Source organism: Pholcus phalangioides, unplaced genomic scaffold (genome assembly GCF_987345545.1).
Source record: "Pholcus phalangioides strain wild (caught in Gottingen) unplaced genomic scaffold, Ppha-v1.0 ptg000024l_1, whole genome shotgun sequence".
In the NCBI taxonomy this organism is placed as follows: domain Eukaryota; kingdom Metazoa; phylum Arthropoda; class Arachnida; order Araneae; family Pholcidae; genus Pholcus; species Pholcus phalangioides.
The window spans coordinates 20,036,704-20,054,637 of NW_028301616.1; the positions used below are offsets into that span (position 1 = coordinate 20,036,704).

At 38.1% G+C, this 17,934-nt stretch overlaps 1 protein-coding gene, 1 non-coding gene and 1 pseudogene across 2 annotated transcripts; 1 reads left to right on the forward strand and 2 right to left on the reverse strand.

The window, feature by feature from the left end:
• Nucleotides 1–144: 144 nt before the first annotated feature.
• Nucleotides 145–6,273, forward strand: LOC149068942 (cell division cycle protein 16 homolog). The gene is made up of 3 exons (XM_089250578.1): nucleotides 145–403; nucleotides 5,051–5,208; nucleotides 5,988–6,273. The coding sequence occupies exons 1-3, from the start codon at nucleotides 264–266 to the stop codon at nucleotides 6,113–6,115; spliced, it is 426 nt and encodes a 141-aa protein (XP_089106704.1). The 5' UTR covers nucleotides 145–263; the 3' UTR covers nucleotides 6,116–6,273.
• Nucleotides 6,274–11,946: 5,673 nt separating this feature from the next.
• Nucleotides 11,947–12,018, reverse strand: TRNAA-GGC (transfer RNA alanine (anticodon GGC)). Its single transcript has one exon. It is a non-coding gene; the product is annotated as a tRNA-Ala (tRNA).
• Nucleotides 12,019–16,921: 4,903 nt separating this feature from the next.
• On the reverse strand, nucleotides 16,922–17,825 carry LOC149068944 (DNA oxidative demethylase ALKBH2 pseudogene; annotated as a pseudogene).
• Nucleotides 17,826–17,934: the final 109 nt, after the last annotated feature.

Below are 17,934 nucleotides of genomic sequence, written 5' to 3' on the forward strand. Positions count from 1 at the left end.
AAATAATTTTTTTTTCAAATTAAAAAAGGTAATAGAAGATAAGTTTTATTATAAAATTAGATTTGTTTACGTTTAATTACTTTTGCTAATTTCTTAGTTAAAAGTGATCTTTCTCCTCGAAGCCCATCGCGTGTAAAAACCCTCCTAATTGGTCCATTGTCTATTGAATCTTTGTTGTGTAAACAAACATGGTAGATAATGATCCCTTTGTGATGCCGCTGGAAACGTAATAACAATAATCAATAACTATTGTTATTGTTATCATGGAGTTTGTACGTCGCTTGGAAGAAGCAGCGGCAGCTGCTGACAAGAAGCAGTACGACGAATCTGAGCGACTTCATGTCAGAATAATCGCTGATCTAGAAGAAAAGAAATATTCCTTCAAAGGGTCGCAATCAAACAGGTCTATATTTTCTTCCCCTTATAAATTTGTACAAAATTTTAATAGAAAGAAACGCACACTTTTCTTGTTTATATTGAAATTTACTTCAATGAAATGTGGATTGTTGTAAAAAATTGTATAAATGTTCTTTGACGGTGTGGCGCGTATAATCCCCACGTTTCTATCATTAGCGGATATAAAAAAAGAGGTTATAGTCCGTGAATAAAAGTTAGGTTACTGTTTCCATGGTTGATTGAGCAGGGCCGCAACGAGATACTTTATTGTCAGCCGGGACAAGCATTTGGAGCCACGTGTAATAGGCTATACAAGAAGCAGTTGAAGGGTGAATTTTCGCCCCCCCCCCCCACTTCACAAAACACAAACTTCGGCCATATCTTTACATTGCAGTTTACTGCCATTAACAAATTGTGTTAGAAATGAAGGCGCCATCTATCGGTGGTTGCACCAAGCTCTTTAGGGAAATTATTTTGTTCTATATTCTTCCCCCGGTTAGAACCTGGTGGTAACCTTTCATGGTGGTAGATGGGCATCTTACCACCACATCACTCGGGAATCTATTTATTTATCGAACTGAGCACAACACATGAAACATACAATCAAAACAACCGAGAAAGACAAAAAAACCCAAAAAAATGACATTACAATGACAGACACTCTGTGCCCCAAGTGACTACAAGTCCTTCCAGTGGGTCAATATTAATTAGATTAAAGAGTTAATTGGGTTATGCAACAGCTTTGTTAATGTACTAATTGGATAAATATTTTATAAAGTCATATATACAGTAAAACTTTGATAAGTCGTCACCTCATGTTACCAAAAAATTATGACGGCTTAACCAGAGTGACGACTAAACCGAAGTGCCGTCAGTCTCAGTGAATTAAAATTACAATATTAAATTTAAGATTGCAAAAGATAAAAATAGAAATTTTTTACCTTTTTTGATCTCTTATTACTTAAATTATTGTGGTAAAATGTATTGATATACTTTGATTTGTACTTGAAATTTTTAATAGACTAATCATAGCAACTGTTAAAATAGCTTTTCTTCGCAACAGAACTATTACACATTAATTTTACATAGACAGGAAATTTAATTTTAGTGTTTTAATTCTTCATCAGTAGTTCATGTATTATCATGTATTATTATCATTGTATTATCTCAAACATAGGATCCACTTTTGTCTTAGGGGGACTGGACAGGGAAAAATAAGCATTAGAAGATCTTAGCTTTGGAAAGAATGTCCTGGTTTTTCAACAAAGATATTTTGTTCAAATTTGAAGCCCTAAATTAGTGGAGCCCCATGCAGAAAATCAGGTCTAGCTCAAACAGTCTCATGTTTTAAAAACCTTGGTCGGCAAATGAACTTCCCCAGCTTAAGATTCGTTATTTAAACTGTTCCGTTTTGGTACCTAGGCTTTTATGGTGACTTTTCAGCATATGGCAACGCAACAAAATCTTTTTTTAATGGAAGACATAAAAATAATCTATTCCGTCCTCTCAAACTTTTTCATAGTGACAACTTAACCAAAATTAGCGATGAGTAATCGAGAGTTTAATAAAATTGTTGTCTATGAAAGCTGGAAAGACCCGCAGAAAGGTAATGACTTAACCGGAGTGACGACTTATTAGGGTGACGACTTAACAAGGTTTTACTGTATATATATTTTTTTTAGCTGAACAAAGAAAACATATACATATATATATATATATATATATGTGGAAATACAAACATAAAAAATTACTCAGTTGGCATACACCGAATTCATGTATGGTCATATAATCACATGTATTTTTCAGTTGATTAACAGGAATGGTTATGTTATTTTTCTTAAGCCGGATGGTGATTTTGAATAGGTCCTGTTTGACTTTTTTTAGTAAAGTTGTAATTTTGGTATCTTCAACATACAGTATTGTGTTGTCAGCAAAAGAAATTAATTTACCATTTATATATATTCAGTTTGAATATGTCATTTATATAAACAAGAAACAAAATCGCGCAGAGAACCAATCCTGGAGTACGCCTTTTTTTACTTCTAGAAATGTGAAGATTTCTTCCCCTATTTTAACTGCTTGTTTTCTATTAAAGTAATATGTTTTAAACCAGTTTAATATATTACCTCGTATATACCAGCTAATGACAATTTCTGTGTTAGTATCATTAGATCCACATAGCTAAAAGCTCTTTTTAAATCCAGGAATAACCGTTATTGAATATTTATTATAGTTAAACCCAGTGTTCAAATAATTACTTAGTTCTAAAATTACCATTTCTGTATTTTTATTTTTTTGAAACCCATATTGGTTAGGTGCTAGATAGTTCTGATAATTTAAGAAACTTATGAGCTTTTTTTCCCACACTTTTCTGTTACTTTTTGTAAAAAATGAGAAGAATTGATATAGGTCTGTAGTTCAATAAGTTATCTGTCTCTCCTGTTTTATAAATGGGATGTACCATGGCATATTTCAACTCACTATAAAAGAATCTGTTATGTATAGATGAGTTAATTAGGTTTTTTATTATATCTGTGTGATAATGGGTTCTTGATCATATCCACTTGCTTTGTTAATCTTTAATTTTGTTATGATCTCATTATCATTAATTTCGAAAAAATACGTAGAGTTAGAGTTATTGTTTGCTTCTGGTCAGATGCCTGGGACATCTATCCCATCTGTGCCCCCCAACCTGCTGTTGTGGTTCTGTGATTGAGTCCTAATAAAGGTTCCTCATTTCCAAGGGCATAGCAAGGAAGGGACTTGCAGGTCTGGTCCCCTCAAAATGTGAGAAAATGACCGAAAAAAGGGAAAAAGATTGACAAATCTATTGGTCTATTACTTTGGTCCCCTCAAAATGAAAGTTCCCCCCAAACAAAATTTCTGGCTACGCCCCTGCTCATTTCTGTTTATTTATAAATTATGAGTAAAAAATCTGGTTTGATAGCTAAGCTGGCCCATTTGATAATTTTACATGCAAAGAAATTTTTTGACATTTGATAATTTTATAGGACATGAATTTATGGAACAGCTGTGGTTTATTACCTTTTGACGATTTTTTCTTTGATGAGAAAAATGCCTGAAAGCATGATGAGAAGTTGCTAAGAGTAAAACGGAGTCATGCTTTCGGATGTCTTTCTTTCCAAAGAAAAACTGCATTGTGTGTGCCAAAAAAGGATAATACTATGGCTGTTAAAAAAAAGACAAAAACTAACCACAAAAACAATAATAAAACATTCTTAGGCTGGGATTATGCTATGCAAGTTTGATGAAAGGTCATTTACAAAACTTGTAAGAAGTATATTTGTTACATTCATTCGAATGCAGCTGATATACTTATTTGTTGCGTAATAGCTAAAAGTTAAAATTTTGGAAGTAGTGCCTGTTTCTAGGCCCACAAATTTCTAGGGGGGGGGGCCCAAAATTCGCTGCTTTTTATTCTATTTTTAACCCCTCCTCTCCATGGTTATTGCCAAATTTTCGTGGCTCCCACATCCTGCAGCAGAGCCCCACTCCATATTTTTCAAGGGCTCCGCTCTCTATTGCAGATTTGTAATGTGAAAAAAAGAAATAAGAATTGTTCCAGGCCCCAGAGCTGGAGCCAGAATTTATGAGGAAAGAGCCTGTTTGGAAGGACTGCTGTTCTAAATAAACTGAGCTTTTCTTCAAAATCCACATCTGTAGGCTTCTGCTGATTTTCAGTCACTAATGCCAATCCTGAAAGCAGAATATGCCAAAATCTGTGATACACGTCACAGAACAATCAGTGCTCTTGCAGAACAACCTGGAAGAATTTTAAGGAAAAAATGTAAGAAGCACTATTATGGTGGTTTTTACTGCAGAAACATTTCTAGTCAGCCGAGGACTCATTGCAGAACGATGCAAAAAATTCTGCTTTGGGGCATTTTTATTTTTTTATGTATTTCATGTATTAATGTATATGTATTTTATGTATATGTTGTATAATGTATATGTTTTATGTATTTTATTATGTATTTTATGTATTAATACATTTTATGTATTTCAAAAATGTAGCTATAAGAATGCAAAAATTTTTTCTTTGAACTTATTGTGATGGACCACAATCTGACTGCTATAAAATAATGCCAACTGATATAAAATGCAACAAGTCTTGGCAAAATATGTAACTATCGATTGAACAAAACTACATCATGCAGTAATCTTGGTTGCTGTAGAACAGTCTCCCAAACTTTTGTTCCATCGCCCCCTTCATCAGAAATTTTTTCCTCTCACCGCCCCCCCTCCCCCCAACTCAAGGACCCTATGTTAAATCAGTAGGTTCTATCATCCCCTTGGACCATTCCATCGTTGCCCACTCTGGGAAACACTGCTGTATAACTATAATTTTGTTTAATACATAGGGTAAAAAAGCTAGTCTATTAATCAGAACTTTCCTTTCCTAAAGTTCAAAAGTAAAAAATCCCTTGAGAACAAATTCTTGAGGGATTTTTATCGTACAATTTGCGTAACTTTTTTCCATTTCCATGTCCAAAAAAGGGTTATTGCTACAATCTAAGTTGCAACTTCCTTGCATGAATCACCAATTTTCTTGAAAACACTATGTATATAATTTTTAGATGCTATGATTGAAATTTTTTTTTTGATGTTCAGCTTTTTTACATTTTTATTACAGACTTTTCCTTTTGGCAAAAGGTCATAACAATTTGGGCCATGTTCTCTACAAACAAATAAAATTTGACGAAGCCATAGTACATTACTCAAAAGCCATTGAATATGACAACAAATTTGCTGCTGCATTTTACAATAGAGGCACCATTCATTTCAGATTAGGTATGAATGATTATCACAAACATTTTTCTCATGTTCCATAGTGCAAATAAAATGGTAAATTTATAATGTGCATTATTTGTTACGTCATAAGTCAGGACTTGGTAAATCGAAAGAAAAATTCACAAGAGCCAACCAAATTAGGAGCCAAGAATATTTTTTTTCGAAAAAAAAAAATGGTCTGAAGAAATAATCTTATTTCTAGGCTTTTCTGGGACTTGGTGACCCCTTTCCAAGATGAGAGACATGCTGATATAAATTCAGAAAATTTCACTTCATTAAGGAACTGTACGATATTCAACATTAGCAAAAGGATCAGATTAATTTCCAAAATTTTTACATGATGACAATCATGTATTCATTGTATAAAATGTAGAAACAGGGATTAATAAATCAGTTAACCATGTCAACTAGGAAATCTGCTTTGCACGTGAAATTTTCAATGTGTGGGGTCTACATTGGAGTCTGAGGGCAACCCATAGTTTTCAAAAACTGTTTCCATTAATGTGAGGGGGGGGGGGGAGGGGGGAGAGAAGGTCACAAAATCCAGGAAAAGCTTAAAAAAATATTTTGGCCATTGCTCTCGAAAATTTTTTTTTTGGCTCCTAGAAACTTTTGCCTAATTTTTTTTCTTGCTTTGTCAAGTACCAGAAAAACATCATTGAACAACACACTATGTCATTCATAGCTTAAAGAAACTCTAGCTTGATACCACTGCAATCTTCTCCATTATGAGAAGTTATACTTTCATAATCGTTCTGTGAATCATTTTCCTTTTGCAGGAGATTTTGATGCTGCGCTTCAAGATATGGAGAAAGCTGTAAATTTAGATCCGCAGAACAAAGAGTTTTCTGTTGCTCTCGAAGAAAGTAAAAAAGCTGCTTGCGTCTGTGTAGTTACAGCTCTCTAGTATTCAGCGAAACTTTGTCAGATAGGATATGTGTGTGTGTGTGTGTTACGTGATTGTGTGATAGACTTAGTGCAATACATGCATATTTCAGATGAAATGCATTATTTTTGTACATGAGGGTTTTCTGTGCAAATAAATTATAATTAGTTTTCAATTAAGAGCTGCATAGTTTTTAATTGGTTATATTTTTCACACATACTCAAATAAAAGAGCATGCAAGCAGTGCCGTCTTAACGCATGGGCCCACCCGGGCCTCAAGAGAAGAGGGGCCTCAGTGAAATTATAACTGGTTGAAATTTTCGAAAATTTGTCAGGTAGGGCCTCAGAAAAATCAGTTGGTCCAGGGGCCCATGATGTTCTTAAGACGACCCTGCATGCAAGTTGGAAAGTAGGATCGCTGCTTATTGTTCAACATGATGAAACTATTTATTGCTGTGATAGGGTTCTGAAACATTTGTTTAAATGGCATTCAAATTCTTGAGGCTTGAATGAAAATAATTTTGACTATGAGCGAAAATGGGCATCATTTTCTTGAATATGTCTTTCTTTTAATCTATATTTATCCACAGGAAACTGCAAGAAAACACTTTATTATAGTAAAACACCCTGTTTTTTACAGACACCAGCGGGACAAAAAATTGTTCATGAAAGAGGAGTGGCTCAGGGGTTTGAAATGCATACTTTTGTTATTTATATAAGGGAAATTATTATTTGGCCATAAAACAGAGATGATCATTGTGTTTTACTGTATATAAATGTTATGAGATACTATACAGCGTAGACAAAGGTTGTACCCATGTGATTGTGTAGTGGGCATTAACACACAGAATTAACTCGGTCAACTTGAATTCATTCAACTTTTGATATAACTGACTTAGTTTTTTAAAATTCAATTTTTCTCATTTTTTGTTATCTGGAAGCTGGAGTGGTTTTGCTCAGAGCTTTCATTTTGTCAAGTTTGATTTTGAAATGTAGCGAGAAATTTGAAATTTTATTTCCCGATCCTATGTCTCCCTATGAGTAAAATGACTGTGATGCAATGAGGGGTAATCAAATGAGCTACTTAGTGTTGCAAACATCCTGTGTTTCAAAGACATGTTTAGTGTCCTGCTTGTGAGTAAGAGGATCCCATATTATGTTTGTTTGTCTTGTATTTTTAATTTTTTGAGTTCTCATTTGAATAATTGCACAGTTATCATTAAAATTTTCCTACAGCTATTGCTACCAGAGAGATAAACAAAACATTTCATCTAGAGAAAAGTCATAGTCCAGCACAAATACTTAAAATTCTTTCATTGTAGTCAGGGACGACTCGAGACAAAATTCTCACTCTTAAGAGATCGTTTTGGCGTCCGTAGACCAGCAAATAAATGACTGTGTTCTCAGCTAGATGAAATCAGTGCTGCTCACCCGGGCACCTCAAGAGAAGAGGGAGCCTCAGAAAAACGAGTAATTTAATTTTTTGAGAATTTCCCAGGTGGGGTCTCAGAAAAACCACTTGGCCCGGGGCCCAGGATACTTTTAAGATGGTCCTGGATGAAATGCATGTAAAAATTAGTTTTCGCTGCGGATCATTCTATTAAATACATTCATAATTTTGATTTCGAAGAAAAAATTTTTTTTTCTGATTTTTCTGCAATTATTTCTTTCCTTTTGATCCTAATTTGGCACCCCACACGGGTCACACAGTGCTGGAGCAGCACCTCCTAGAGATAGAAGGCCTCTGCACTGTTTGCCATGAACGTCATTCAGACTACCTAGCAAGTTTGCCACATTTTGAAAAGCAGCATCCTATTTCGCTTCTTCTTACTTTGGTGTAGAATCTTCCCGATTGGCTCACAAATACTGCACAGTGATTGGATGGGGGGCATAGAAATCGCTAATTCTGAGCCCGATCATTTCTTTTCCTCACAATGATGATACTGGCACGAGCAGGGAATTTTTTTTTATCTGAATATTCTGAGGGGAAATGGACTACTTACTGACGTCACAAGCAGAGTGCGGAGGCCTTCTATCTCTAGGAGGTGCTGGCTGGAGCCGTCCCTGATTTCAGTTGCACTATCTGTTTCAGAGTTAGCCCGGAAATTTCTTTTCTTTTTTTTAAGAAAAAAAGACTCCTCCCCTCCTGTATACAGGACTTGTTTCTCATAAGTTTGTGTGAATCGTGAACAAACAAATTTTTGGGCCACTTATAATATATATAGTCTTCTTTAAGGCGGAGGCGAGGGGGCTATCGTTGTCCCAACAAGTATAGGGCTGCCAAGCAGGGCCGGTCTTAAACCAAGTGGCGCCCTGTGGAAAACCTGCAGTCCCCCCCCCCCTCCTCGTTCTAGGTCCGAGTACAGGGTGACGTGTCGGCGGACGATTTATTGCTAGTCACTACCTAAAGTATGAGACGGATTCATCTTCCCATATTATCGGGCTCTTCATCACCCTTTCCCCCTCTGAATACGCACCTGCACCCCCCCCCCCTTCCTAGTTGGCTAAATCAGAGAAGCTATAAATTTCTTCGAATTAGAGAAGTTGGCTAAATTAGGAAAGTTATCTACACTTTTTTTTCTGAAAGATTTCATTTGATATAATTACTTTGAAAATCTATTTACAAAAAATATTTTAAATATTTATCGATGGGTGTTAATGTAAGTACGAAAATCGTAATTTTTTTCCCACAAAAACGTGGCATACAACCCTTTCCACCATTCCCTACGATTTCGATAGATGAAATTTTTTCATGGGAGGGGGAAGGTTAGACCAGGGCCGTCTTAAGAGCATCATGGGCCACCGGGACAAGTTATTTTTCTGAGGCCCTACTTGGCAAATTGTCAAAAAATTCAACCACTCGCTATTTTTCTGAGGCCCCGGGGCATGCGTTAAGACGGCGCTGGGTGCCGTGCTGGTTAAGACGCACCGCTGCGGATTATGCGATTTTTTTCCCTCAAACTACCGAAATTCGCATTTACGCGGGAAAATACATTTGTTTCGTTAATTCTTAATTCAAGATTCACATCGAGGAAAAAGGAAAATGTGACTCACTTTAAGATGCTAAAGAAAAAAAATCGTACAACTTATAGAAAACTAATACTGTATATCAAAAAGAAAATTTCACTAATCACCAGATTTTCATCATCTCCATCAAACTGAAAATTGAGCTTTTTTTTTACCCTTCCTGAAAGGCGCTTTGTATTCATTGGCCGACTACTCCAAAGCACACACCTACAAAACATAAGAGTGACCTTTTAATCTGTGAATACAAGCTCTCGACATATGGGACAAGTACTTTTTTTTTGCCAGCCAATTTCTAATGCAATTTGTGTGGAACATGTGTTGGCACGGAAGTATTTTCGCAATATCTGAGAGATTGAAAAAGTCCTGGCATATGGCGCATTTATCGTCATCGACCTGAGTGAATGGAATCTTGATTGTTGGTAAAGCAAAAAACTCCTCGACTGTCATTGTATGTTGGTCATCTACCATCGGATTGGTCTTGTTCAAAAATAGACTTGAAACCGAACACGGAAGAGCAATTACGACTGAGAACCGGTTTTTTCCACAGTGATACATATTACGCTTACCAACCCAGATAAATTCATTTCGTGTCAAGCAGTCGAAGAGGTCACATCATGGACGGGGTCTTGTCATAGACTTTGAAGGTTTCCAATGTACTTCGAGAGGATTTATAGTTAAAGAACTGGCATACTTTTTGTTTGATGGCAGTAGTTACGGGACTTATACTTTTCAACCACCTTATGACTGGATCGAACTGAGTGGTAAAGAAAGGGCGTCTGCTACATGGGTGATGTCTAATCTACACTACATTTCATGGGAGGCCGGCAACATGCCTTATGAAAAATGTTCACAAATTCTCTCATTGTTGTCGGATTCATATTCTGAAATTTATTACAAAGGATTTGAAAAATTCAAAGTCATTGGGCAGATGACGGGGAAGATCTGCCACGATCTCATTGGCTATCCTCCATCCCCCTCTTTACCAAATCCTAAAGTCCGCTGTTTCAAACACGGCTTTAATTTTCCCCATTGCGCACTGATCAAGGCCGTCAAATACGGTATGTATATACGAGAAAGAGGTTTCTAATGTCAGTGACGGTCAAGATGTCGAGGCATGCACAACAAAATTTAGAGACTCTTAAAGAGCTCAGTTGTAGAGTCAAGAAGCGTACTGATCTGATAAAGCAAAGTAGCAACGGTGTCATACGGGCTCTATGTGAAGTGTGTCTTAACGTGTTAAAAGGCAACGTTCCCGTCACGAAATCTCAGACAGCTAAGCTCAGTCGACATAAGAGGAGTCTGAGAAATTTGTCCAAGAAGAATCTCCCACTATATAAAAAACGGCGTATTTTAGTCCAGAGAGGTAACGATTTTCTCAGCCTACTTTTACCAGCCGCAATATCCGTTATCTCCTCCCTCATAAATGGAGCACGCTAAAAAATACGTCATCGTTCCCGCAGATAGAATAGATATAGAAATAGATATAGGCAAATAGATTTTGAACGCTGTTGAACAACAGCTAAGCAAGTTAGATGGTGATATCACCATTGTCCTCAAGAGAAAAGGTCTGAGAGACGATGAAAAAAGCGAAACAGTATTTGCAGGTATTGCAAAGGTACCTAGCGATCACAGAAAATTCGAATACTGAAATTTTAGGGGAAAAGAAAGAAGATGATATAAGACCCGATTTCGAGAACATGATCATACGAAAAGCCGCTCCGAGTCTGAAGAAAAGATCTAGAGAACTGGTTGACATCATTAAAGTGACAGCTGTTTTGGAATGAGGACGGCGAACTTGTTCAAGATGGCGTTGTGGTCCCGGGAACCAATATCGTGGAACTCATAAGACATAATCTGAGAAAGAAGAAATTTGGAAAAGTACCTAGAGGAAACGAAGCATTTAAAAATTCCGTTGAACAAATAATGTCTCCTCAATGGTTATGCCTGTAGCTTTTTTTTAGAAGCAATAAAGAATGTGAAAATTTAAAAACCTGTGTTCTTTTTTCTAGTATATATTCTCACACGATATAATTATACTCTCATTTGCTAATGAACAGAGCTAAGAAACAGGTGTGTTTTAGCGATAACGTATCAATATTCGTAGTTGGAAGCGAGGATAGAAGAGGGTTTTGGGTCGAGGATGCGATAAGATTTAGAAAGAGAATATCCGATTTTGAACAAATATGGACAAATATACAAATCCCTCCGAACCGGCCAGTTTTGGCGGAATCAATGCGTTTCACAGACGTCTTAGAGAAACCGGAAAAAACGTAACTTTGAAAGATGTCAAAGAATTATTGCAGGGTAACGAAGCATATACATTGCACAAACCATCCAGAAAGAATTTTAAGAGAAATCGGGTGATAGTGGGTGGTATAAACGAACAATTTCAAGCCGATTTGGTAGACATGCAGGCCCTGAAGAAGGAAAACAAAAGTATCAAATACATACTTACCTGCATCGATGTTTTATCAAAGTTCGCTTGGGCCATACCGTTGAAAGATAAAACTGGAAAAGAAGTTGCCGAAGCGTTCAGAAAAATTTTCAGAGACCGCTTATGCAAGTATTTGCAGACTGATAAAGGTACAGAGTTCAAAAATAAAACTCTGCAAGCTTATCTAAAATCGATGAATGTCATGCATTTTTCAACAGAAAGCGAGAAAAAAGCCTCTGTTGTCGAGAGGTTCAACAGAACTCTAAAACAGAAAATATGACATGAATGTCGCTCTCCACTTGTTAATACAAGATATATAGAAGACTGGATGTTGTGAAGATATTTATTATTAGAGATGTTAATTTTTTAAGGAAGGAAAAAAACTCATCTCTGCCTCTACCGGGAGTCGAACCCGGGTCCCTCGATTGCCGGACGAGTGCTCTGACCACTAAGCTACAGAGGCGATAGAGATTTTCCTTCGCTAGAGCGTAATAAATAAAAAAAAAAAAAAAATATTAACATCTCTAATAATAAATATCTTCACAACATCCAGTCTTCTATATATCTTGTAAAAACAGAAAATGTTCAAATATTTCACACATAAACATACGCACAAATACATAGACGTGTTAAGCGAACTAATGCATAGTTACAACAACACATGGCACCGCAGTATAAAGACTAAACCCGTTCTTGTTACCGAAGAGAATCAATCGGTCGTTTGGAATGAACTGTATAAGGATATCTTGAAATCCGTGGAGACAAAGTTCAAGTTTGACATTGGAGATACGGTCCACATAAGTCGCGCAAAAATGGTTTTCGAGAAAGGATATGAACATATATAATTGGACTCGTGAAATTTTCATTGTTAAAGGGAGACTCGAACGCTTTCCTCCTGTGTACAGAATAGCCGACTCTGGTAGCGAGATTGTCCATGGTACTTTTTACGAATCTGAATTGCAGAAAGTGAAGCGGAGCAAGTATTGTCAAGTGGAAAAAATTCTAAAGAGACGCAAGGTAAGAGGTAGAATGGAGTATTACGTAAAATTTAAAGGCTACGACAGCTAGTTCAATGTATGGGTGAGTCATCTCAAGCGCATATAAGTGACAGTGTTCACACAATTATCGGTCATTCAACAAGATGTCGTTCTATGTAACACTTCCCAGCGACAGTTCAGGGTCATACTATCCCGAAAACACTACATCCCATTTTGTCACAAGATTGCCATTTCCAATAAATTTGACTGGCGAATGGGAATGTGCGCTTTCGGAGATTGTTTATTCTCACACGTGGTACAACATAACCGAAAAAAATAATCTGTTCGGGTTCGATCTTGGTGATAGTAAATTGCAAGGAAGAAACGTGCCAGTCGGATATTACGAGACAGTTCCAGATCTCTTGAACGGTTTGAAGATACCAGCTTTAAGAAACAAAATATTGTTCAATTACAATGAAAACACCAGGAAAGTGAAAATAACACTGAAAGATGGTACAAAACTTCTGTTAAAAACTGGCATTGCTGAGCTACTGGGATTTGAACCATTGCTGATCGAAGAAACTACCGAAAGTCCTTACATTGCTGACACAAACATGTTTTTTCCAGTTTTGTACATCTATTCCGATATTGTGCAGCCTCAGGTTGTGGGAGATGTGCAAGCTCCACTACTGAGAGTCGTTCGCGTGAAAGGAAAAGATAACGAGGTTATAAGCTCTCATTATGATAGACCTCACTATCTCCTTATAGCTCGAAAAGAATTCCAGACTATAGAGATAGAAATTCGAGATAGTTCGGGAAATCACATACCTTTCAGTAGAGGAAAATCGATTCTGATTCTTCACTTCCGCATGAGACAGCTCTTATAAAAACACTGGTCTTATCTACCCGTTGTCATTTACGAACTAGATACGAAAGATGAAGGTTCCATACCATTGTTGCACTAAACAGTTTGAGGACTACTATGTCCAACAAGCCGAACAAGGCCTGCCGTATTATTCGGGTGTTGTAATGCACAGAGGATACGGTCTAGGTAGTATATTCGGAAGTCTTTTTAGAGTAGCCATGCCTTTTCTTAAAAAGAGTGCTAAAACTGTTGGTAGATAGATTTTACGTTCTGGCGCTGATATAGTTGACGTAATGAAAGGTGAAAACGTTAAAAGAGCAGCAAAAAGACGAATGGGTGAAGCTGGAAAGATACTGACAGAAAAAGCAGTGGCCAAAACTCGATCCATGTTTGGAGCGGGACATAAAAGGAAACGCAAGAAGGCGAAACGTATCATGTTAGCCAAACGACCCAGCGGGAACACACACGATATTTTCGATCCGTGATGGCTTTTCTCTTGAAGGATTCTCCTCAACTGGCAAAATCTGAACTCAACCTTTTCACTCTACCCGGAACACAAACTACCATAGAAAGCGGAAAATGGGTCACCTATTACCCGCTTTCAAACGTCTCCGATGGAGGCCCTCTGGAATTTAACATTGGAGGAAGTGATGATGAGTATCTGGATCTCTCTCAAACAGTAATTCACGTGAAAGCTAAGGTCGTGAAAGGTGATGGGACTTTTCTAGTTAAATAGAGTAAAGTCGCACCCGTGAACCTGTTCTTGCAATCCATGTTTTCCCAGCTTGATGTTTCTCTGAATGACCGTCTGATATCATCTTCCAGTAACACGTACCCCTACCGAGCTATGATAGAAAAACTCTTGAACCACGGTAACGAAAGCAAAACCAGCCAACTGACAACAGAACTTTTTTATGAAGACACTGCCGGAAAAATGAGTGATGTGGACCTGACGTCAAAGGACCCCAATGAGGGTTTAATACAGCGAGCGGCGTTCATCGAAGAAAGTAAGACCGTCGACATGATTGGTTCGATTCACGGGGACATACATATTTTGTCAACAGCGACTTTTGCTGAATCTCGTTTCTCTAAGAATAAAGATGATTCGTAGCAAGTCAGAATTCTGTCTGCTTTCACCAGACAAAAGTGCAAACTTTAGAGTTGTTCTCCGTGACGCATGTTTATGTATAAGGCACGTCAAAGTGTCTCCTGGTGTGCTTGTAGGACATGCGAAAGCTCTAAGTCATACTTCAGCTAAGTATCCGATAGACAGAGTAATGTGTAAAGTTTACTCGCTACATCAGGGAAGCATGTCGTGGGTTCAAGACAGTGTCGTCGTTGGACAACTACCCAAAAGAGTGGTAGTCGGAATAATAGACAACGACGCTTTTTCGGGATCGTATAGCAAATCGCCGTTCGAGTTTAAACATTACGACCTTAACTTCATAGCCACGTATACTGACGGACAGCCAGTTCCTTTCAAGCCTCTAGAGCCCTAATATGATCAAGGATTATATGTCAGAGCGTACCATAGTTTGGTTTTAGGGACTGAAAAAGCCTGCCGAGACAGGGGTATAGATATCTCTAGAAGTGAGTTTCCATTGGGATACACTATCTACGCCTTTGATCTGAGCGCCGATCTCTACCAAGGCGATCATTTCAATCTGATCAGACACGGCAGCCTACGACTGGAAACAAAGTTTAAAGCTCCGCTCGTCCAACCAGTTTCCGTCATTGTCTACTTTGACATGCTACCAGTGCTGTCTTAACGCATGGGCCCACCCGTGCACGGCCCGGGGGGGCCCATGCGAAAAGTGAGATCCGGTTGAAATTTTCTAGACTTTACCAGGTAGGGCCTCAGAAAAACCACTTGGCCCGGGGGCCCATGATGCTCTTAAGACGGCCCTGCATGCTACCTGTGCATATTCAAACCTATCCGGCGTCTTTAGTTGTGAACGCGGATAAGCACACAGAACCTGGTTCTCACTGGATGGCAATCAACATTCCGGACAAGAATACCTTGGAATTTTTCGATTCATACGGACAGAAACCAGAGACTTACGGGAAAGAAATTGCATCATTTACAAGAAGATATAAAAACATTTTATGGAACTCGACTCCTCTACAATCACCTACCTCCAATGTATGTGGACAATACGCTGTGTTCTTTGTTATACAGAGAAGTAGAAATGTAGCTTTAGAAAGTATTGTTAAGAAACTAAACAGAAAAGGAAATGATTTTGCTGTTTATCAACATGTAAAGAAAAATTTTGCTGTACGATTATTATTCAAGAAATAAAGTATTTAGTCTAAAAAAAATTGTCTTGCGTTGGTTATTTAAAAACAGTACACAAATGAAACACAACCAATCGAAAATAAGAAAACATTTATTAAATGAGATAAATAATGATTACGCAATGAATAAACATCGATACAAGGCTAATAAGGGTTATACATGAGCGAATAGGGTGTTTGGATAAATCGTCGTTCAGCCTCCTTAATCAAATCTGGAATACGAATCGATTTGAAAAAATCTAGATCGATGTAGTCTGCGACACGTATGTCACCAGAAAATTCAATAATTTCATTTTGATCATTGTTTGATATGATAGTGTCCTTGAGTTTGGAAGCGAAATCGTCCAAGTTCATGCATATAAGTGTACGGTAAAAGTCTTTCGTTGAAGCACCGAGGGTGAATTCAAAATCATTCCAATCAACGTTTCCGAATAAAATACAAAAACAAAATCACAGAACACACCTTTCACAAATTGGTGGAGAATAGAAATCTGGTCTTCTCCAAGTTCTAAACTTTTTTTATGAGGGGGGTCATATACCGATAATAAATCGGCGTCATTATGCACTAGCAGGGTTATACTAGAAAGTACGTTATTTTCAGTAAAAATTAAATTGTTTCCACTGATCTTCAGACAACACGATACATGTGGAGACACCCTTGGCTTTCTCTATGAAAACAGTCTTACCGCGAACGCGCACTTTTACGTGATCGTTAATTGAATTTTCGTACTCACCCTTGTCGTATGCTAGAGACCGGCGGATCACGTCTCATCACTGTCACATAATTCCATAAAGTCCTCTTTCGTGAGAGTGATACCATCTTTCGTAGGGTAATATTTTTGTCCATTTATAGAGCGTATCTTCTCGAATAGCAATATGCATCACTTCTAAAATTGTACACCTTTACGTACACCGCGTTCCTCACTTCATAATGATGCTGAGGCACATCGGATGGTGAAAAGCACCGTCATCCTATAAAAAATATATAAAAAAGGGGGATATGAGTAAATCTCATCAAATGAAAAGCTCAGAAATAAAACATCATTCTGAAATTGGAAAGATTGAAAATTCGCTTACCTTTACAGCTGTCTTTAACTTTTTCATCGGCGGTGGTGAAACATCAGGATCGTTGCACATCTTACGGAACGTCAGGCTGACTCTTGCTTCCTTCACCTCAGGGGCTGTAGGAATCCCGTGTGTCTAGAATCGATTCGTTGGCGCTTTCATTGTTAGTAGGGAGTTGTCCTGAGAAGAGTGCATGTAACGGGGTAAAAACCTTTACGGGTGAACATCATCTTTCTTTCAGCTCCAAGTGATACCGTTGCTATCGGATAATCAGCCTCCAGGTCAGATTCATCGTCTCGATGATTCCCGATTCGACGAGTCCCGTCAGCATAGCGGTTGATGAGGACGAAATTGAATAGACATCCCGTAGCTGCTTGTATAACGTCTCTCATCTTTTGGAGAACTGGCAACCAAGGCTTGGCTGTCAATCTGAGACCACTAAAAGAATACGTAAGTCCGCTATCGCCATAAGCGGCACGCTGTCGTGGCATTGGGTGCTCTTTTCCACAGACGACGACTTTGGAAAGTTCTGGTGGCAAATACTCGACTTCTTTTTCTAATGTATCTAAGATTTTTTTCGGAGATTTCAGAATTTGAGCCTTGTAGTACACGTTCAGATCCAGCTACAGAACACGAGCAGAAATGATGAGAAGCACAGACTACGAACAAGGTTTCAAAGAAACGGGGTCGCACTGAGTGAAATCAAGGAACCCTCGCAATTGGACGAGTAAGGCCCCGCCCCATTTAGTTTTACTTTGGATTTGAACTCCAATGAGCGTATAGTAATTATCGGGAAGAACAATCACCCCGTGAGAACGGAAATTAGTTGATAACCACAGACAACATCCCTTGGTCAAGATAACGCCGGAAAGATAAACGGATCGACATCCGGGACGTGACAAGAAATGGCCACCATGATAGGAAAGTAAACACGGGCGACAGGAAGTCTGGTTCGAGAGGTGCGAAAGCCGGCCAAAAAATGGAAGTCGGTCAAAAACGCGAGAAAAATCGACAATGGCCCTGGCGCCACCTAGCGGCGGGAATGGGCAACTTCACTTCCGGCGGCATAACGACGCCAAGACTACTCCTGGAGGCATCCAAGGATAGGGAAAGGCTCTCTAATTATGTCTTTGAGAGCTTCCTGACACTTACGGCTGTCTGCCATTAGGACTCATGT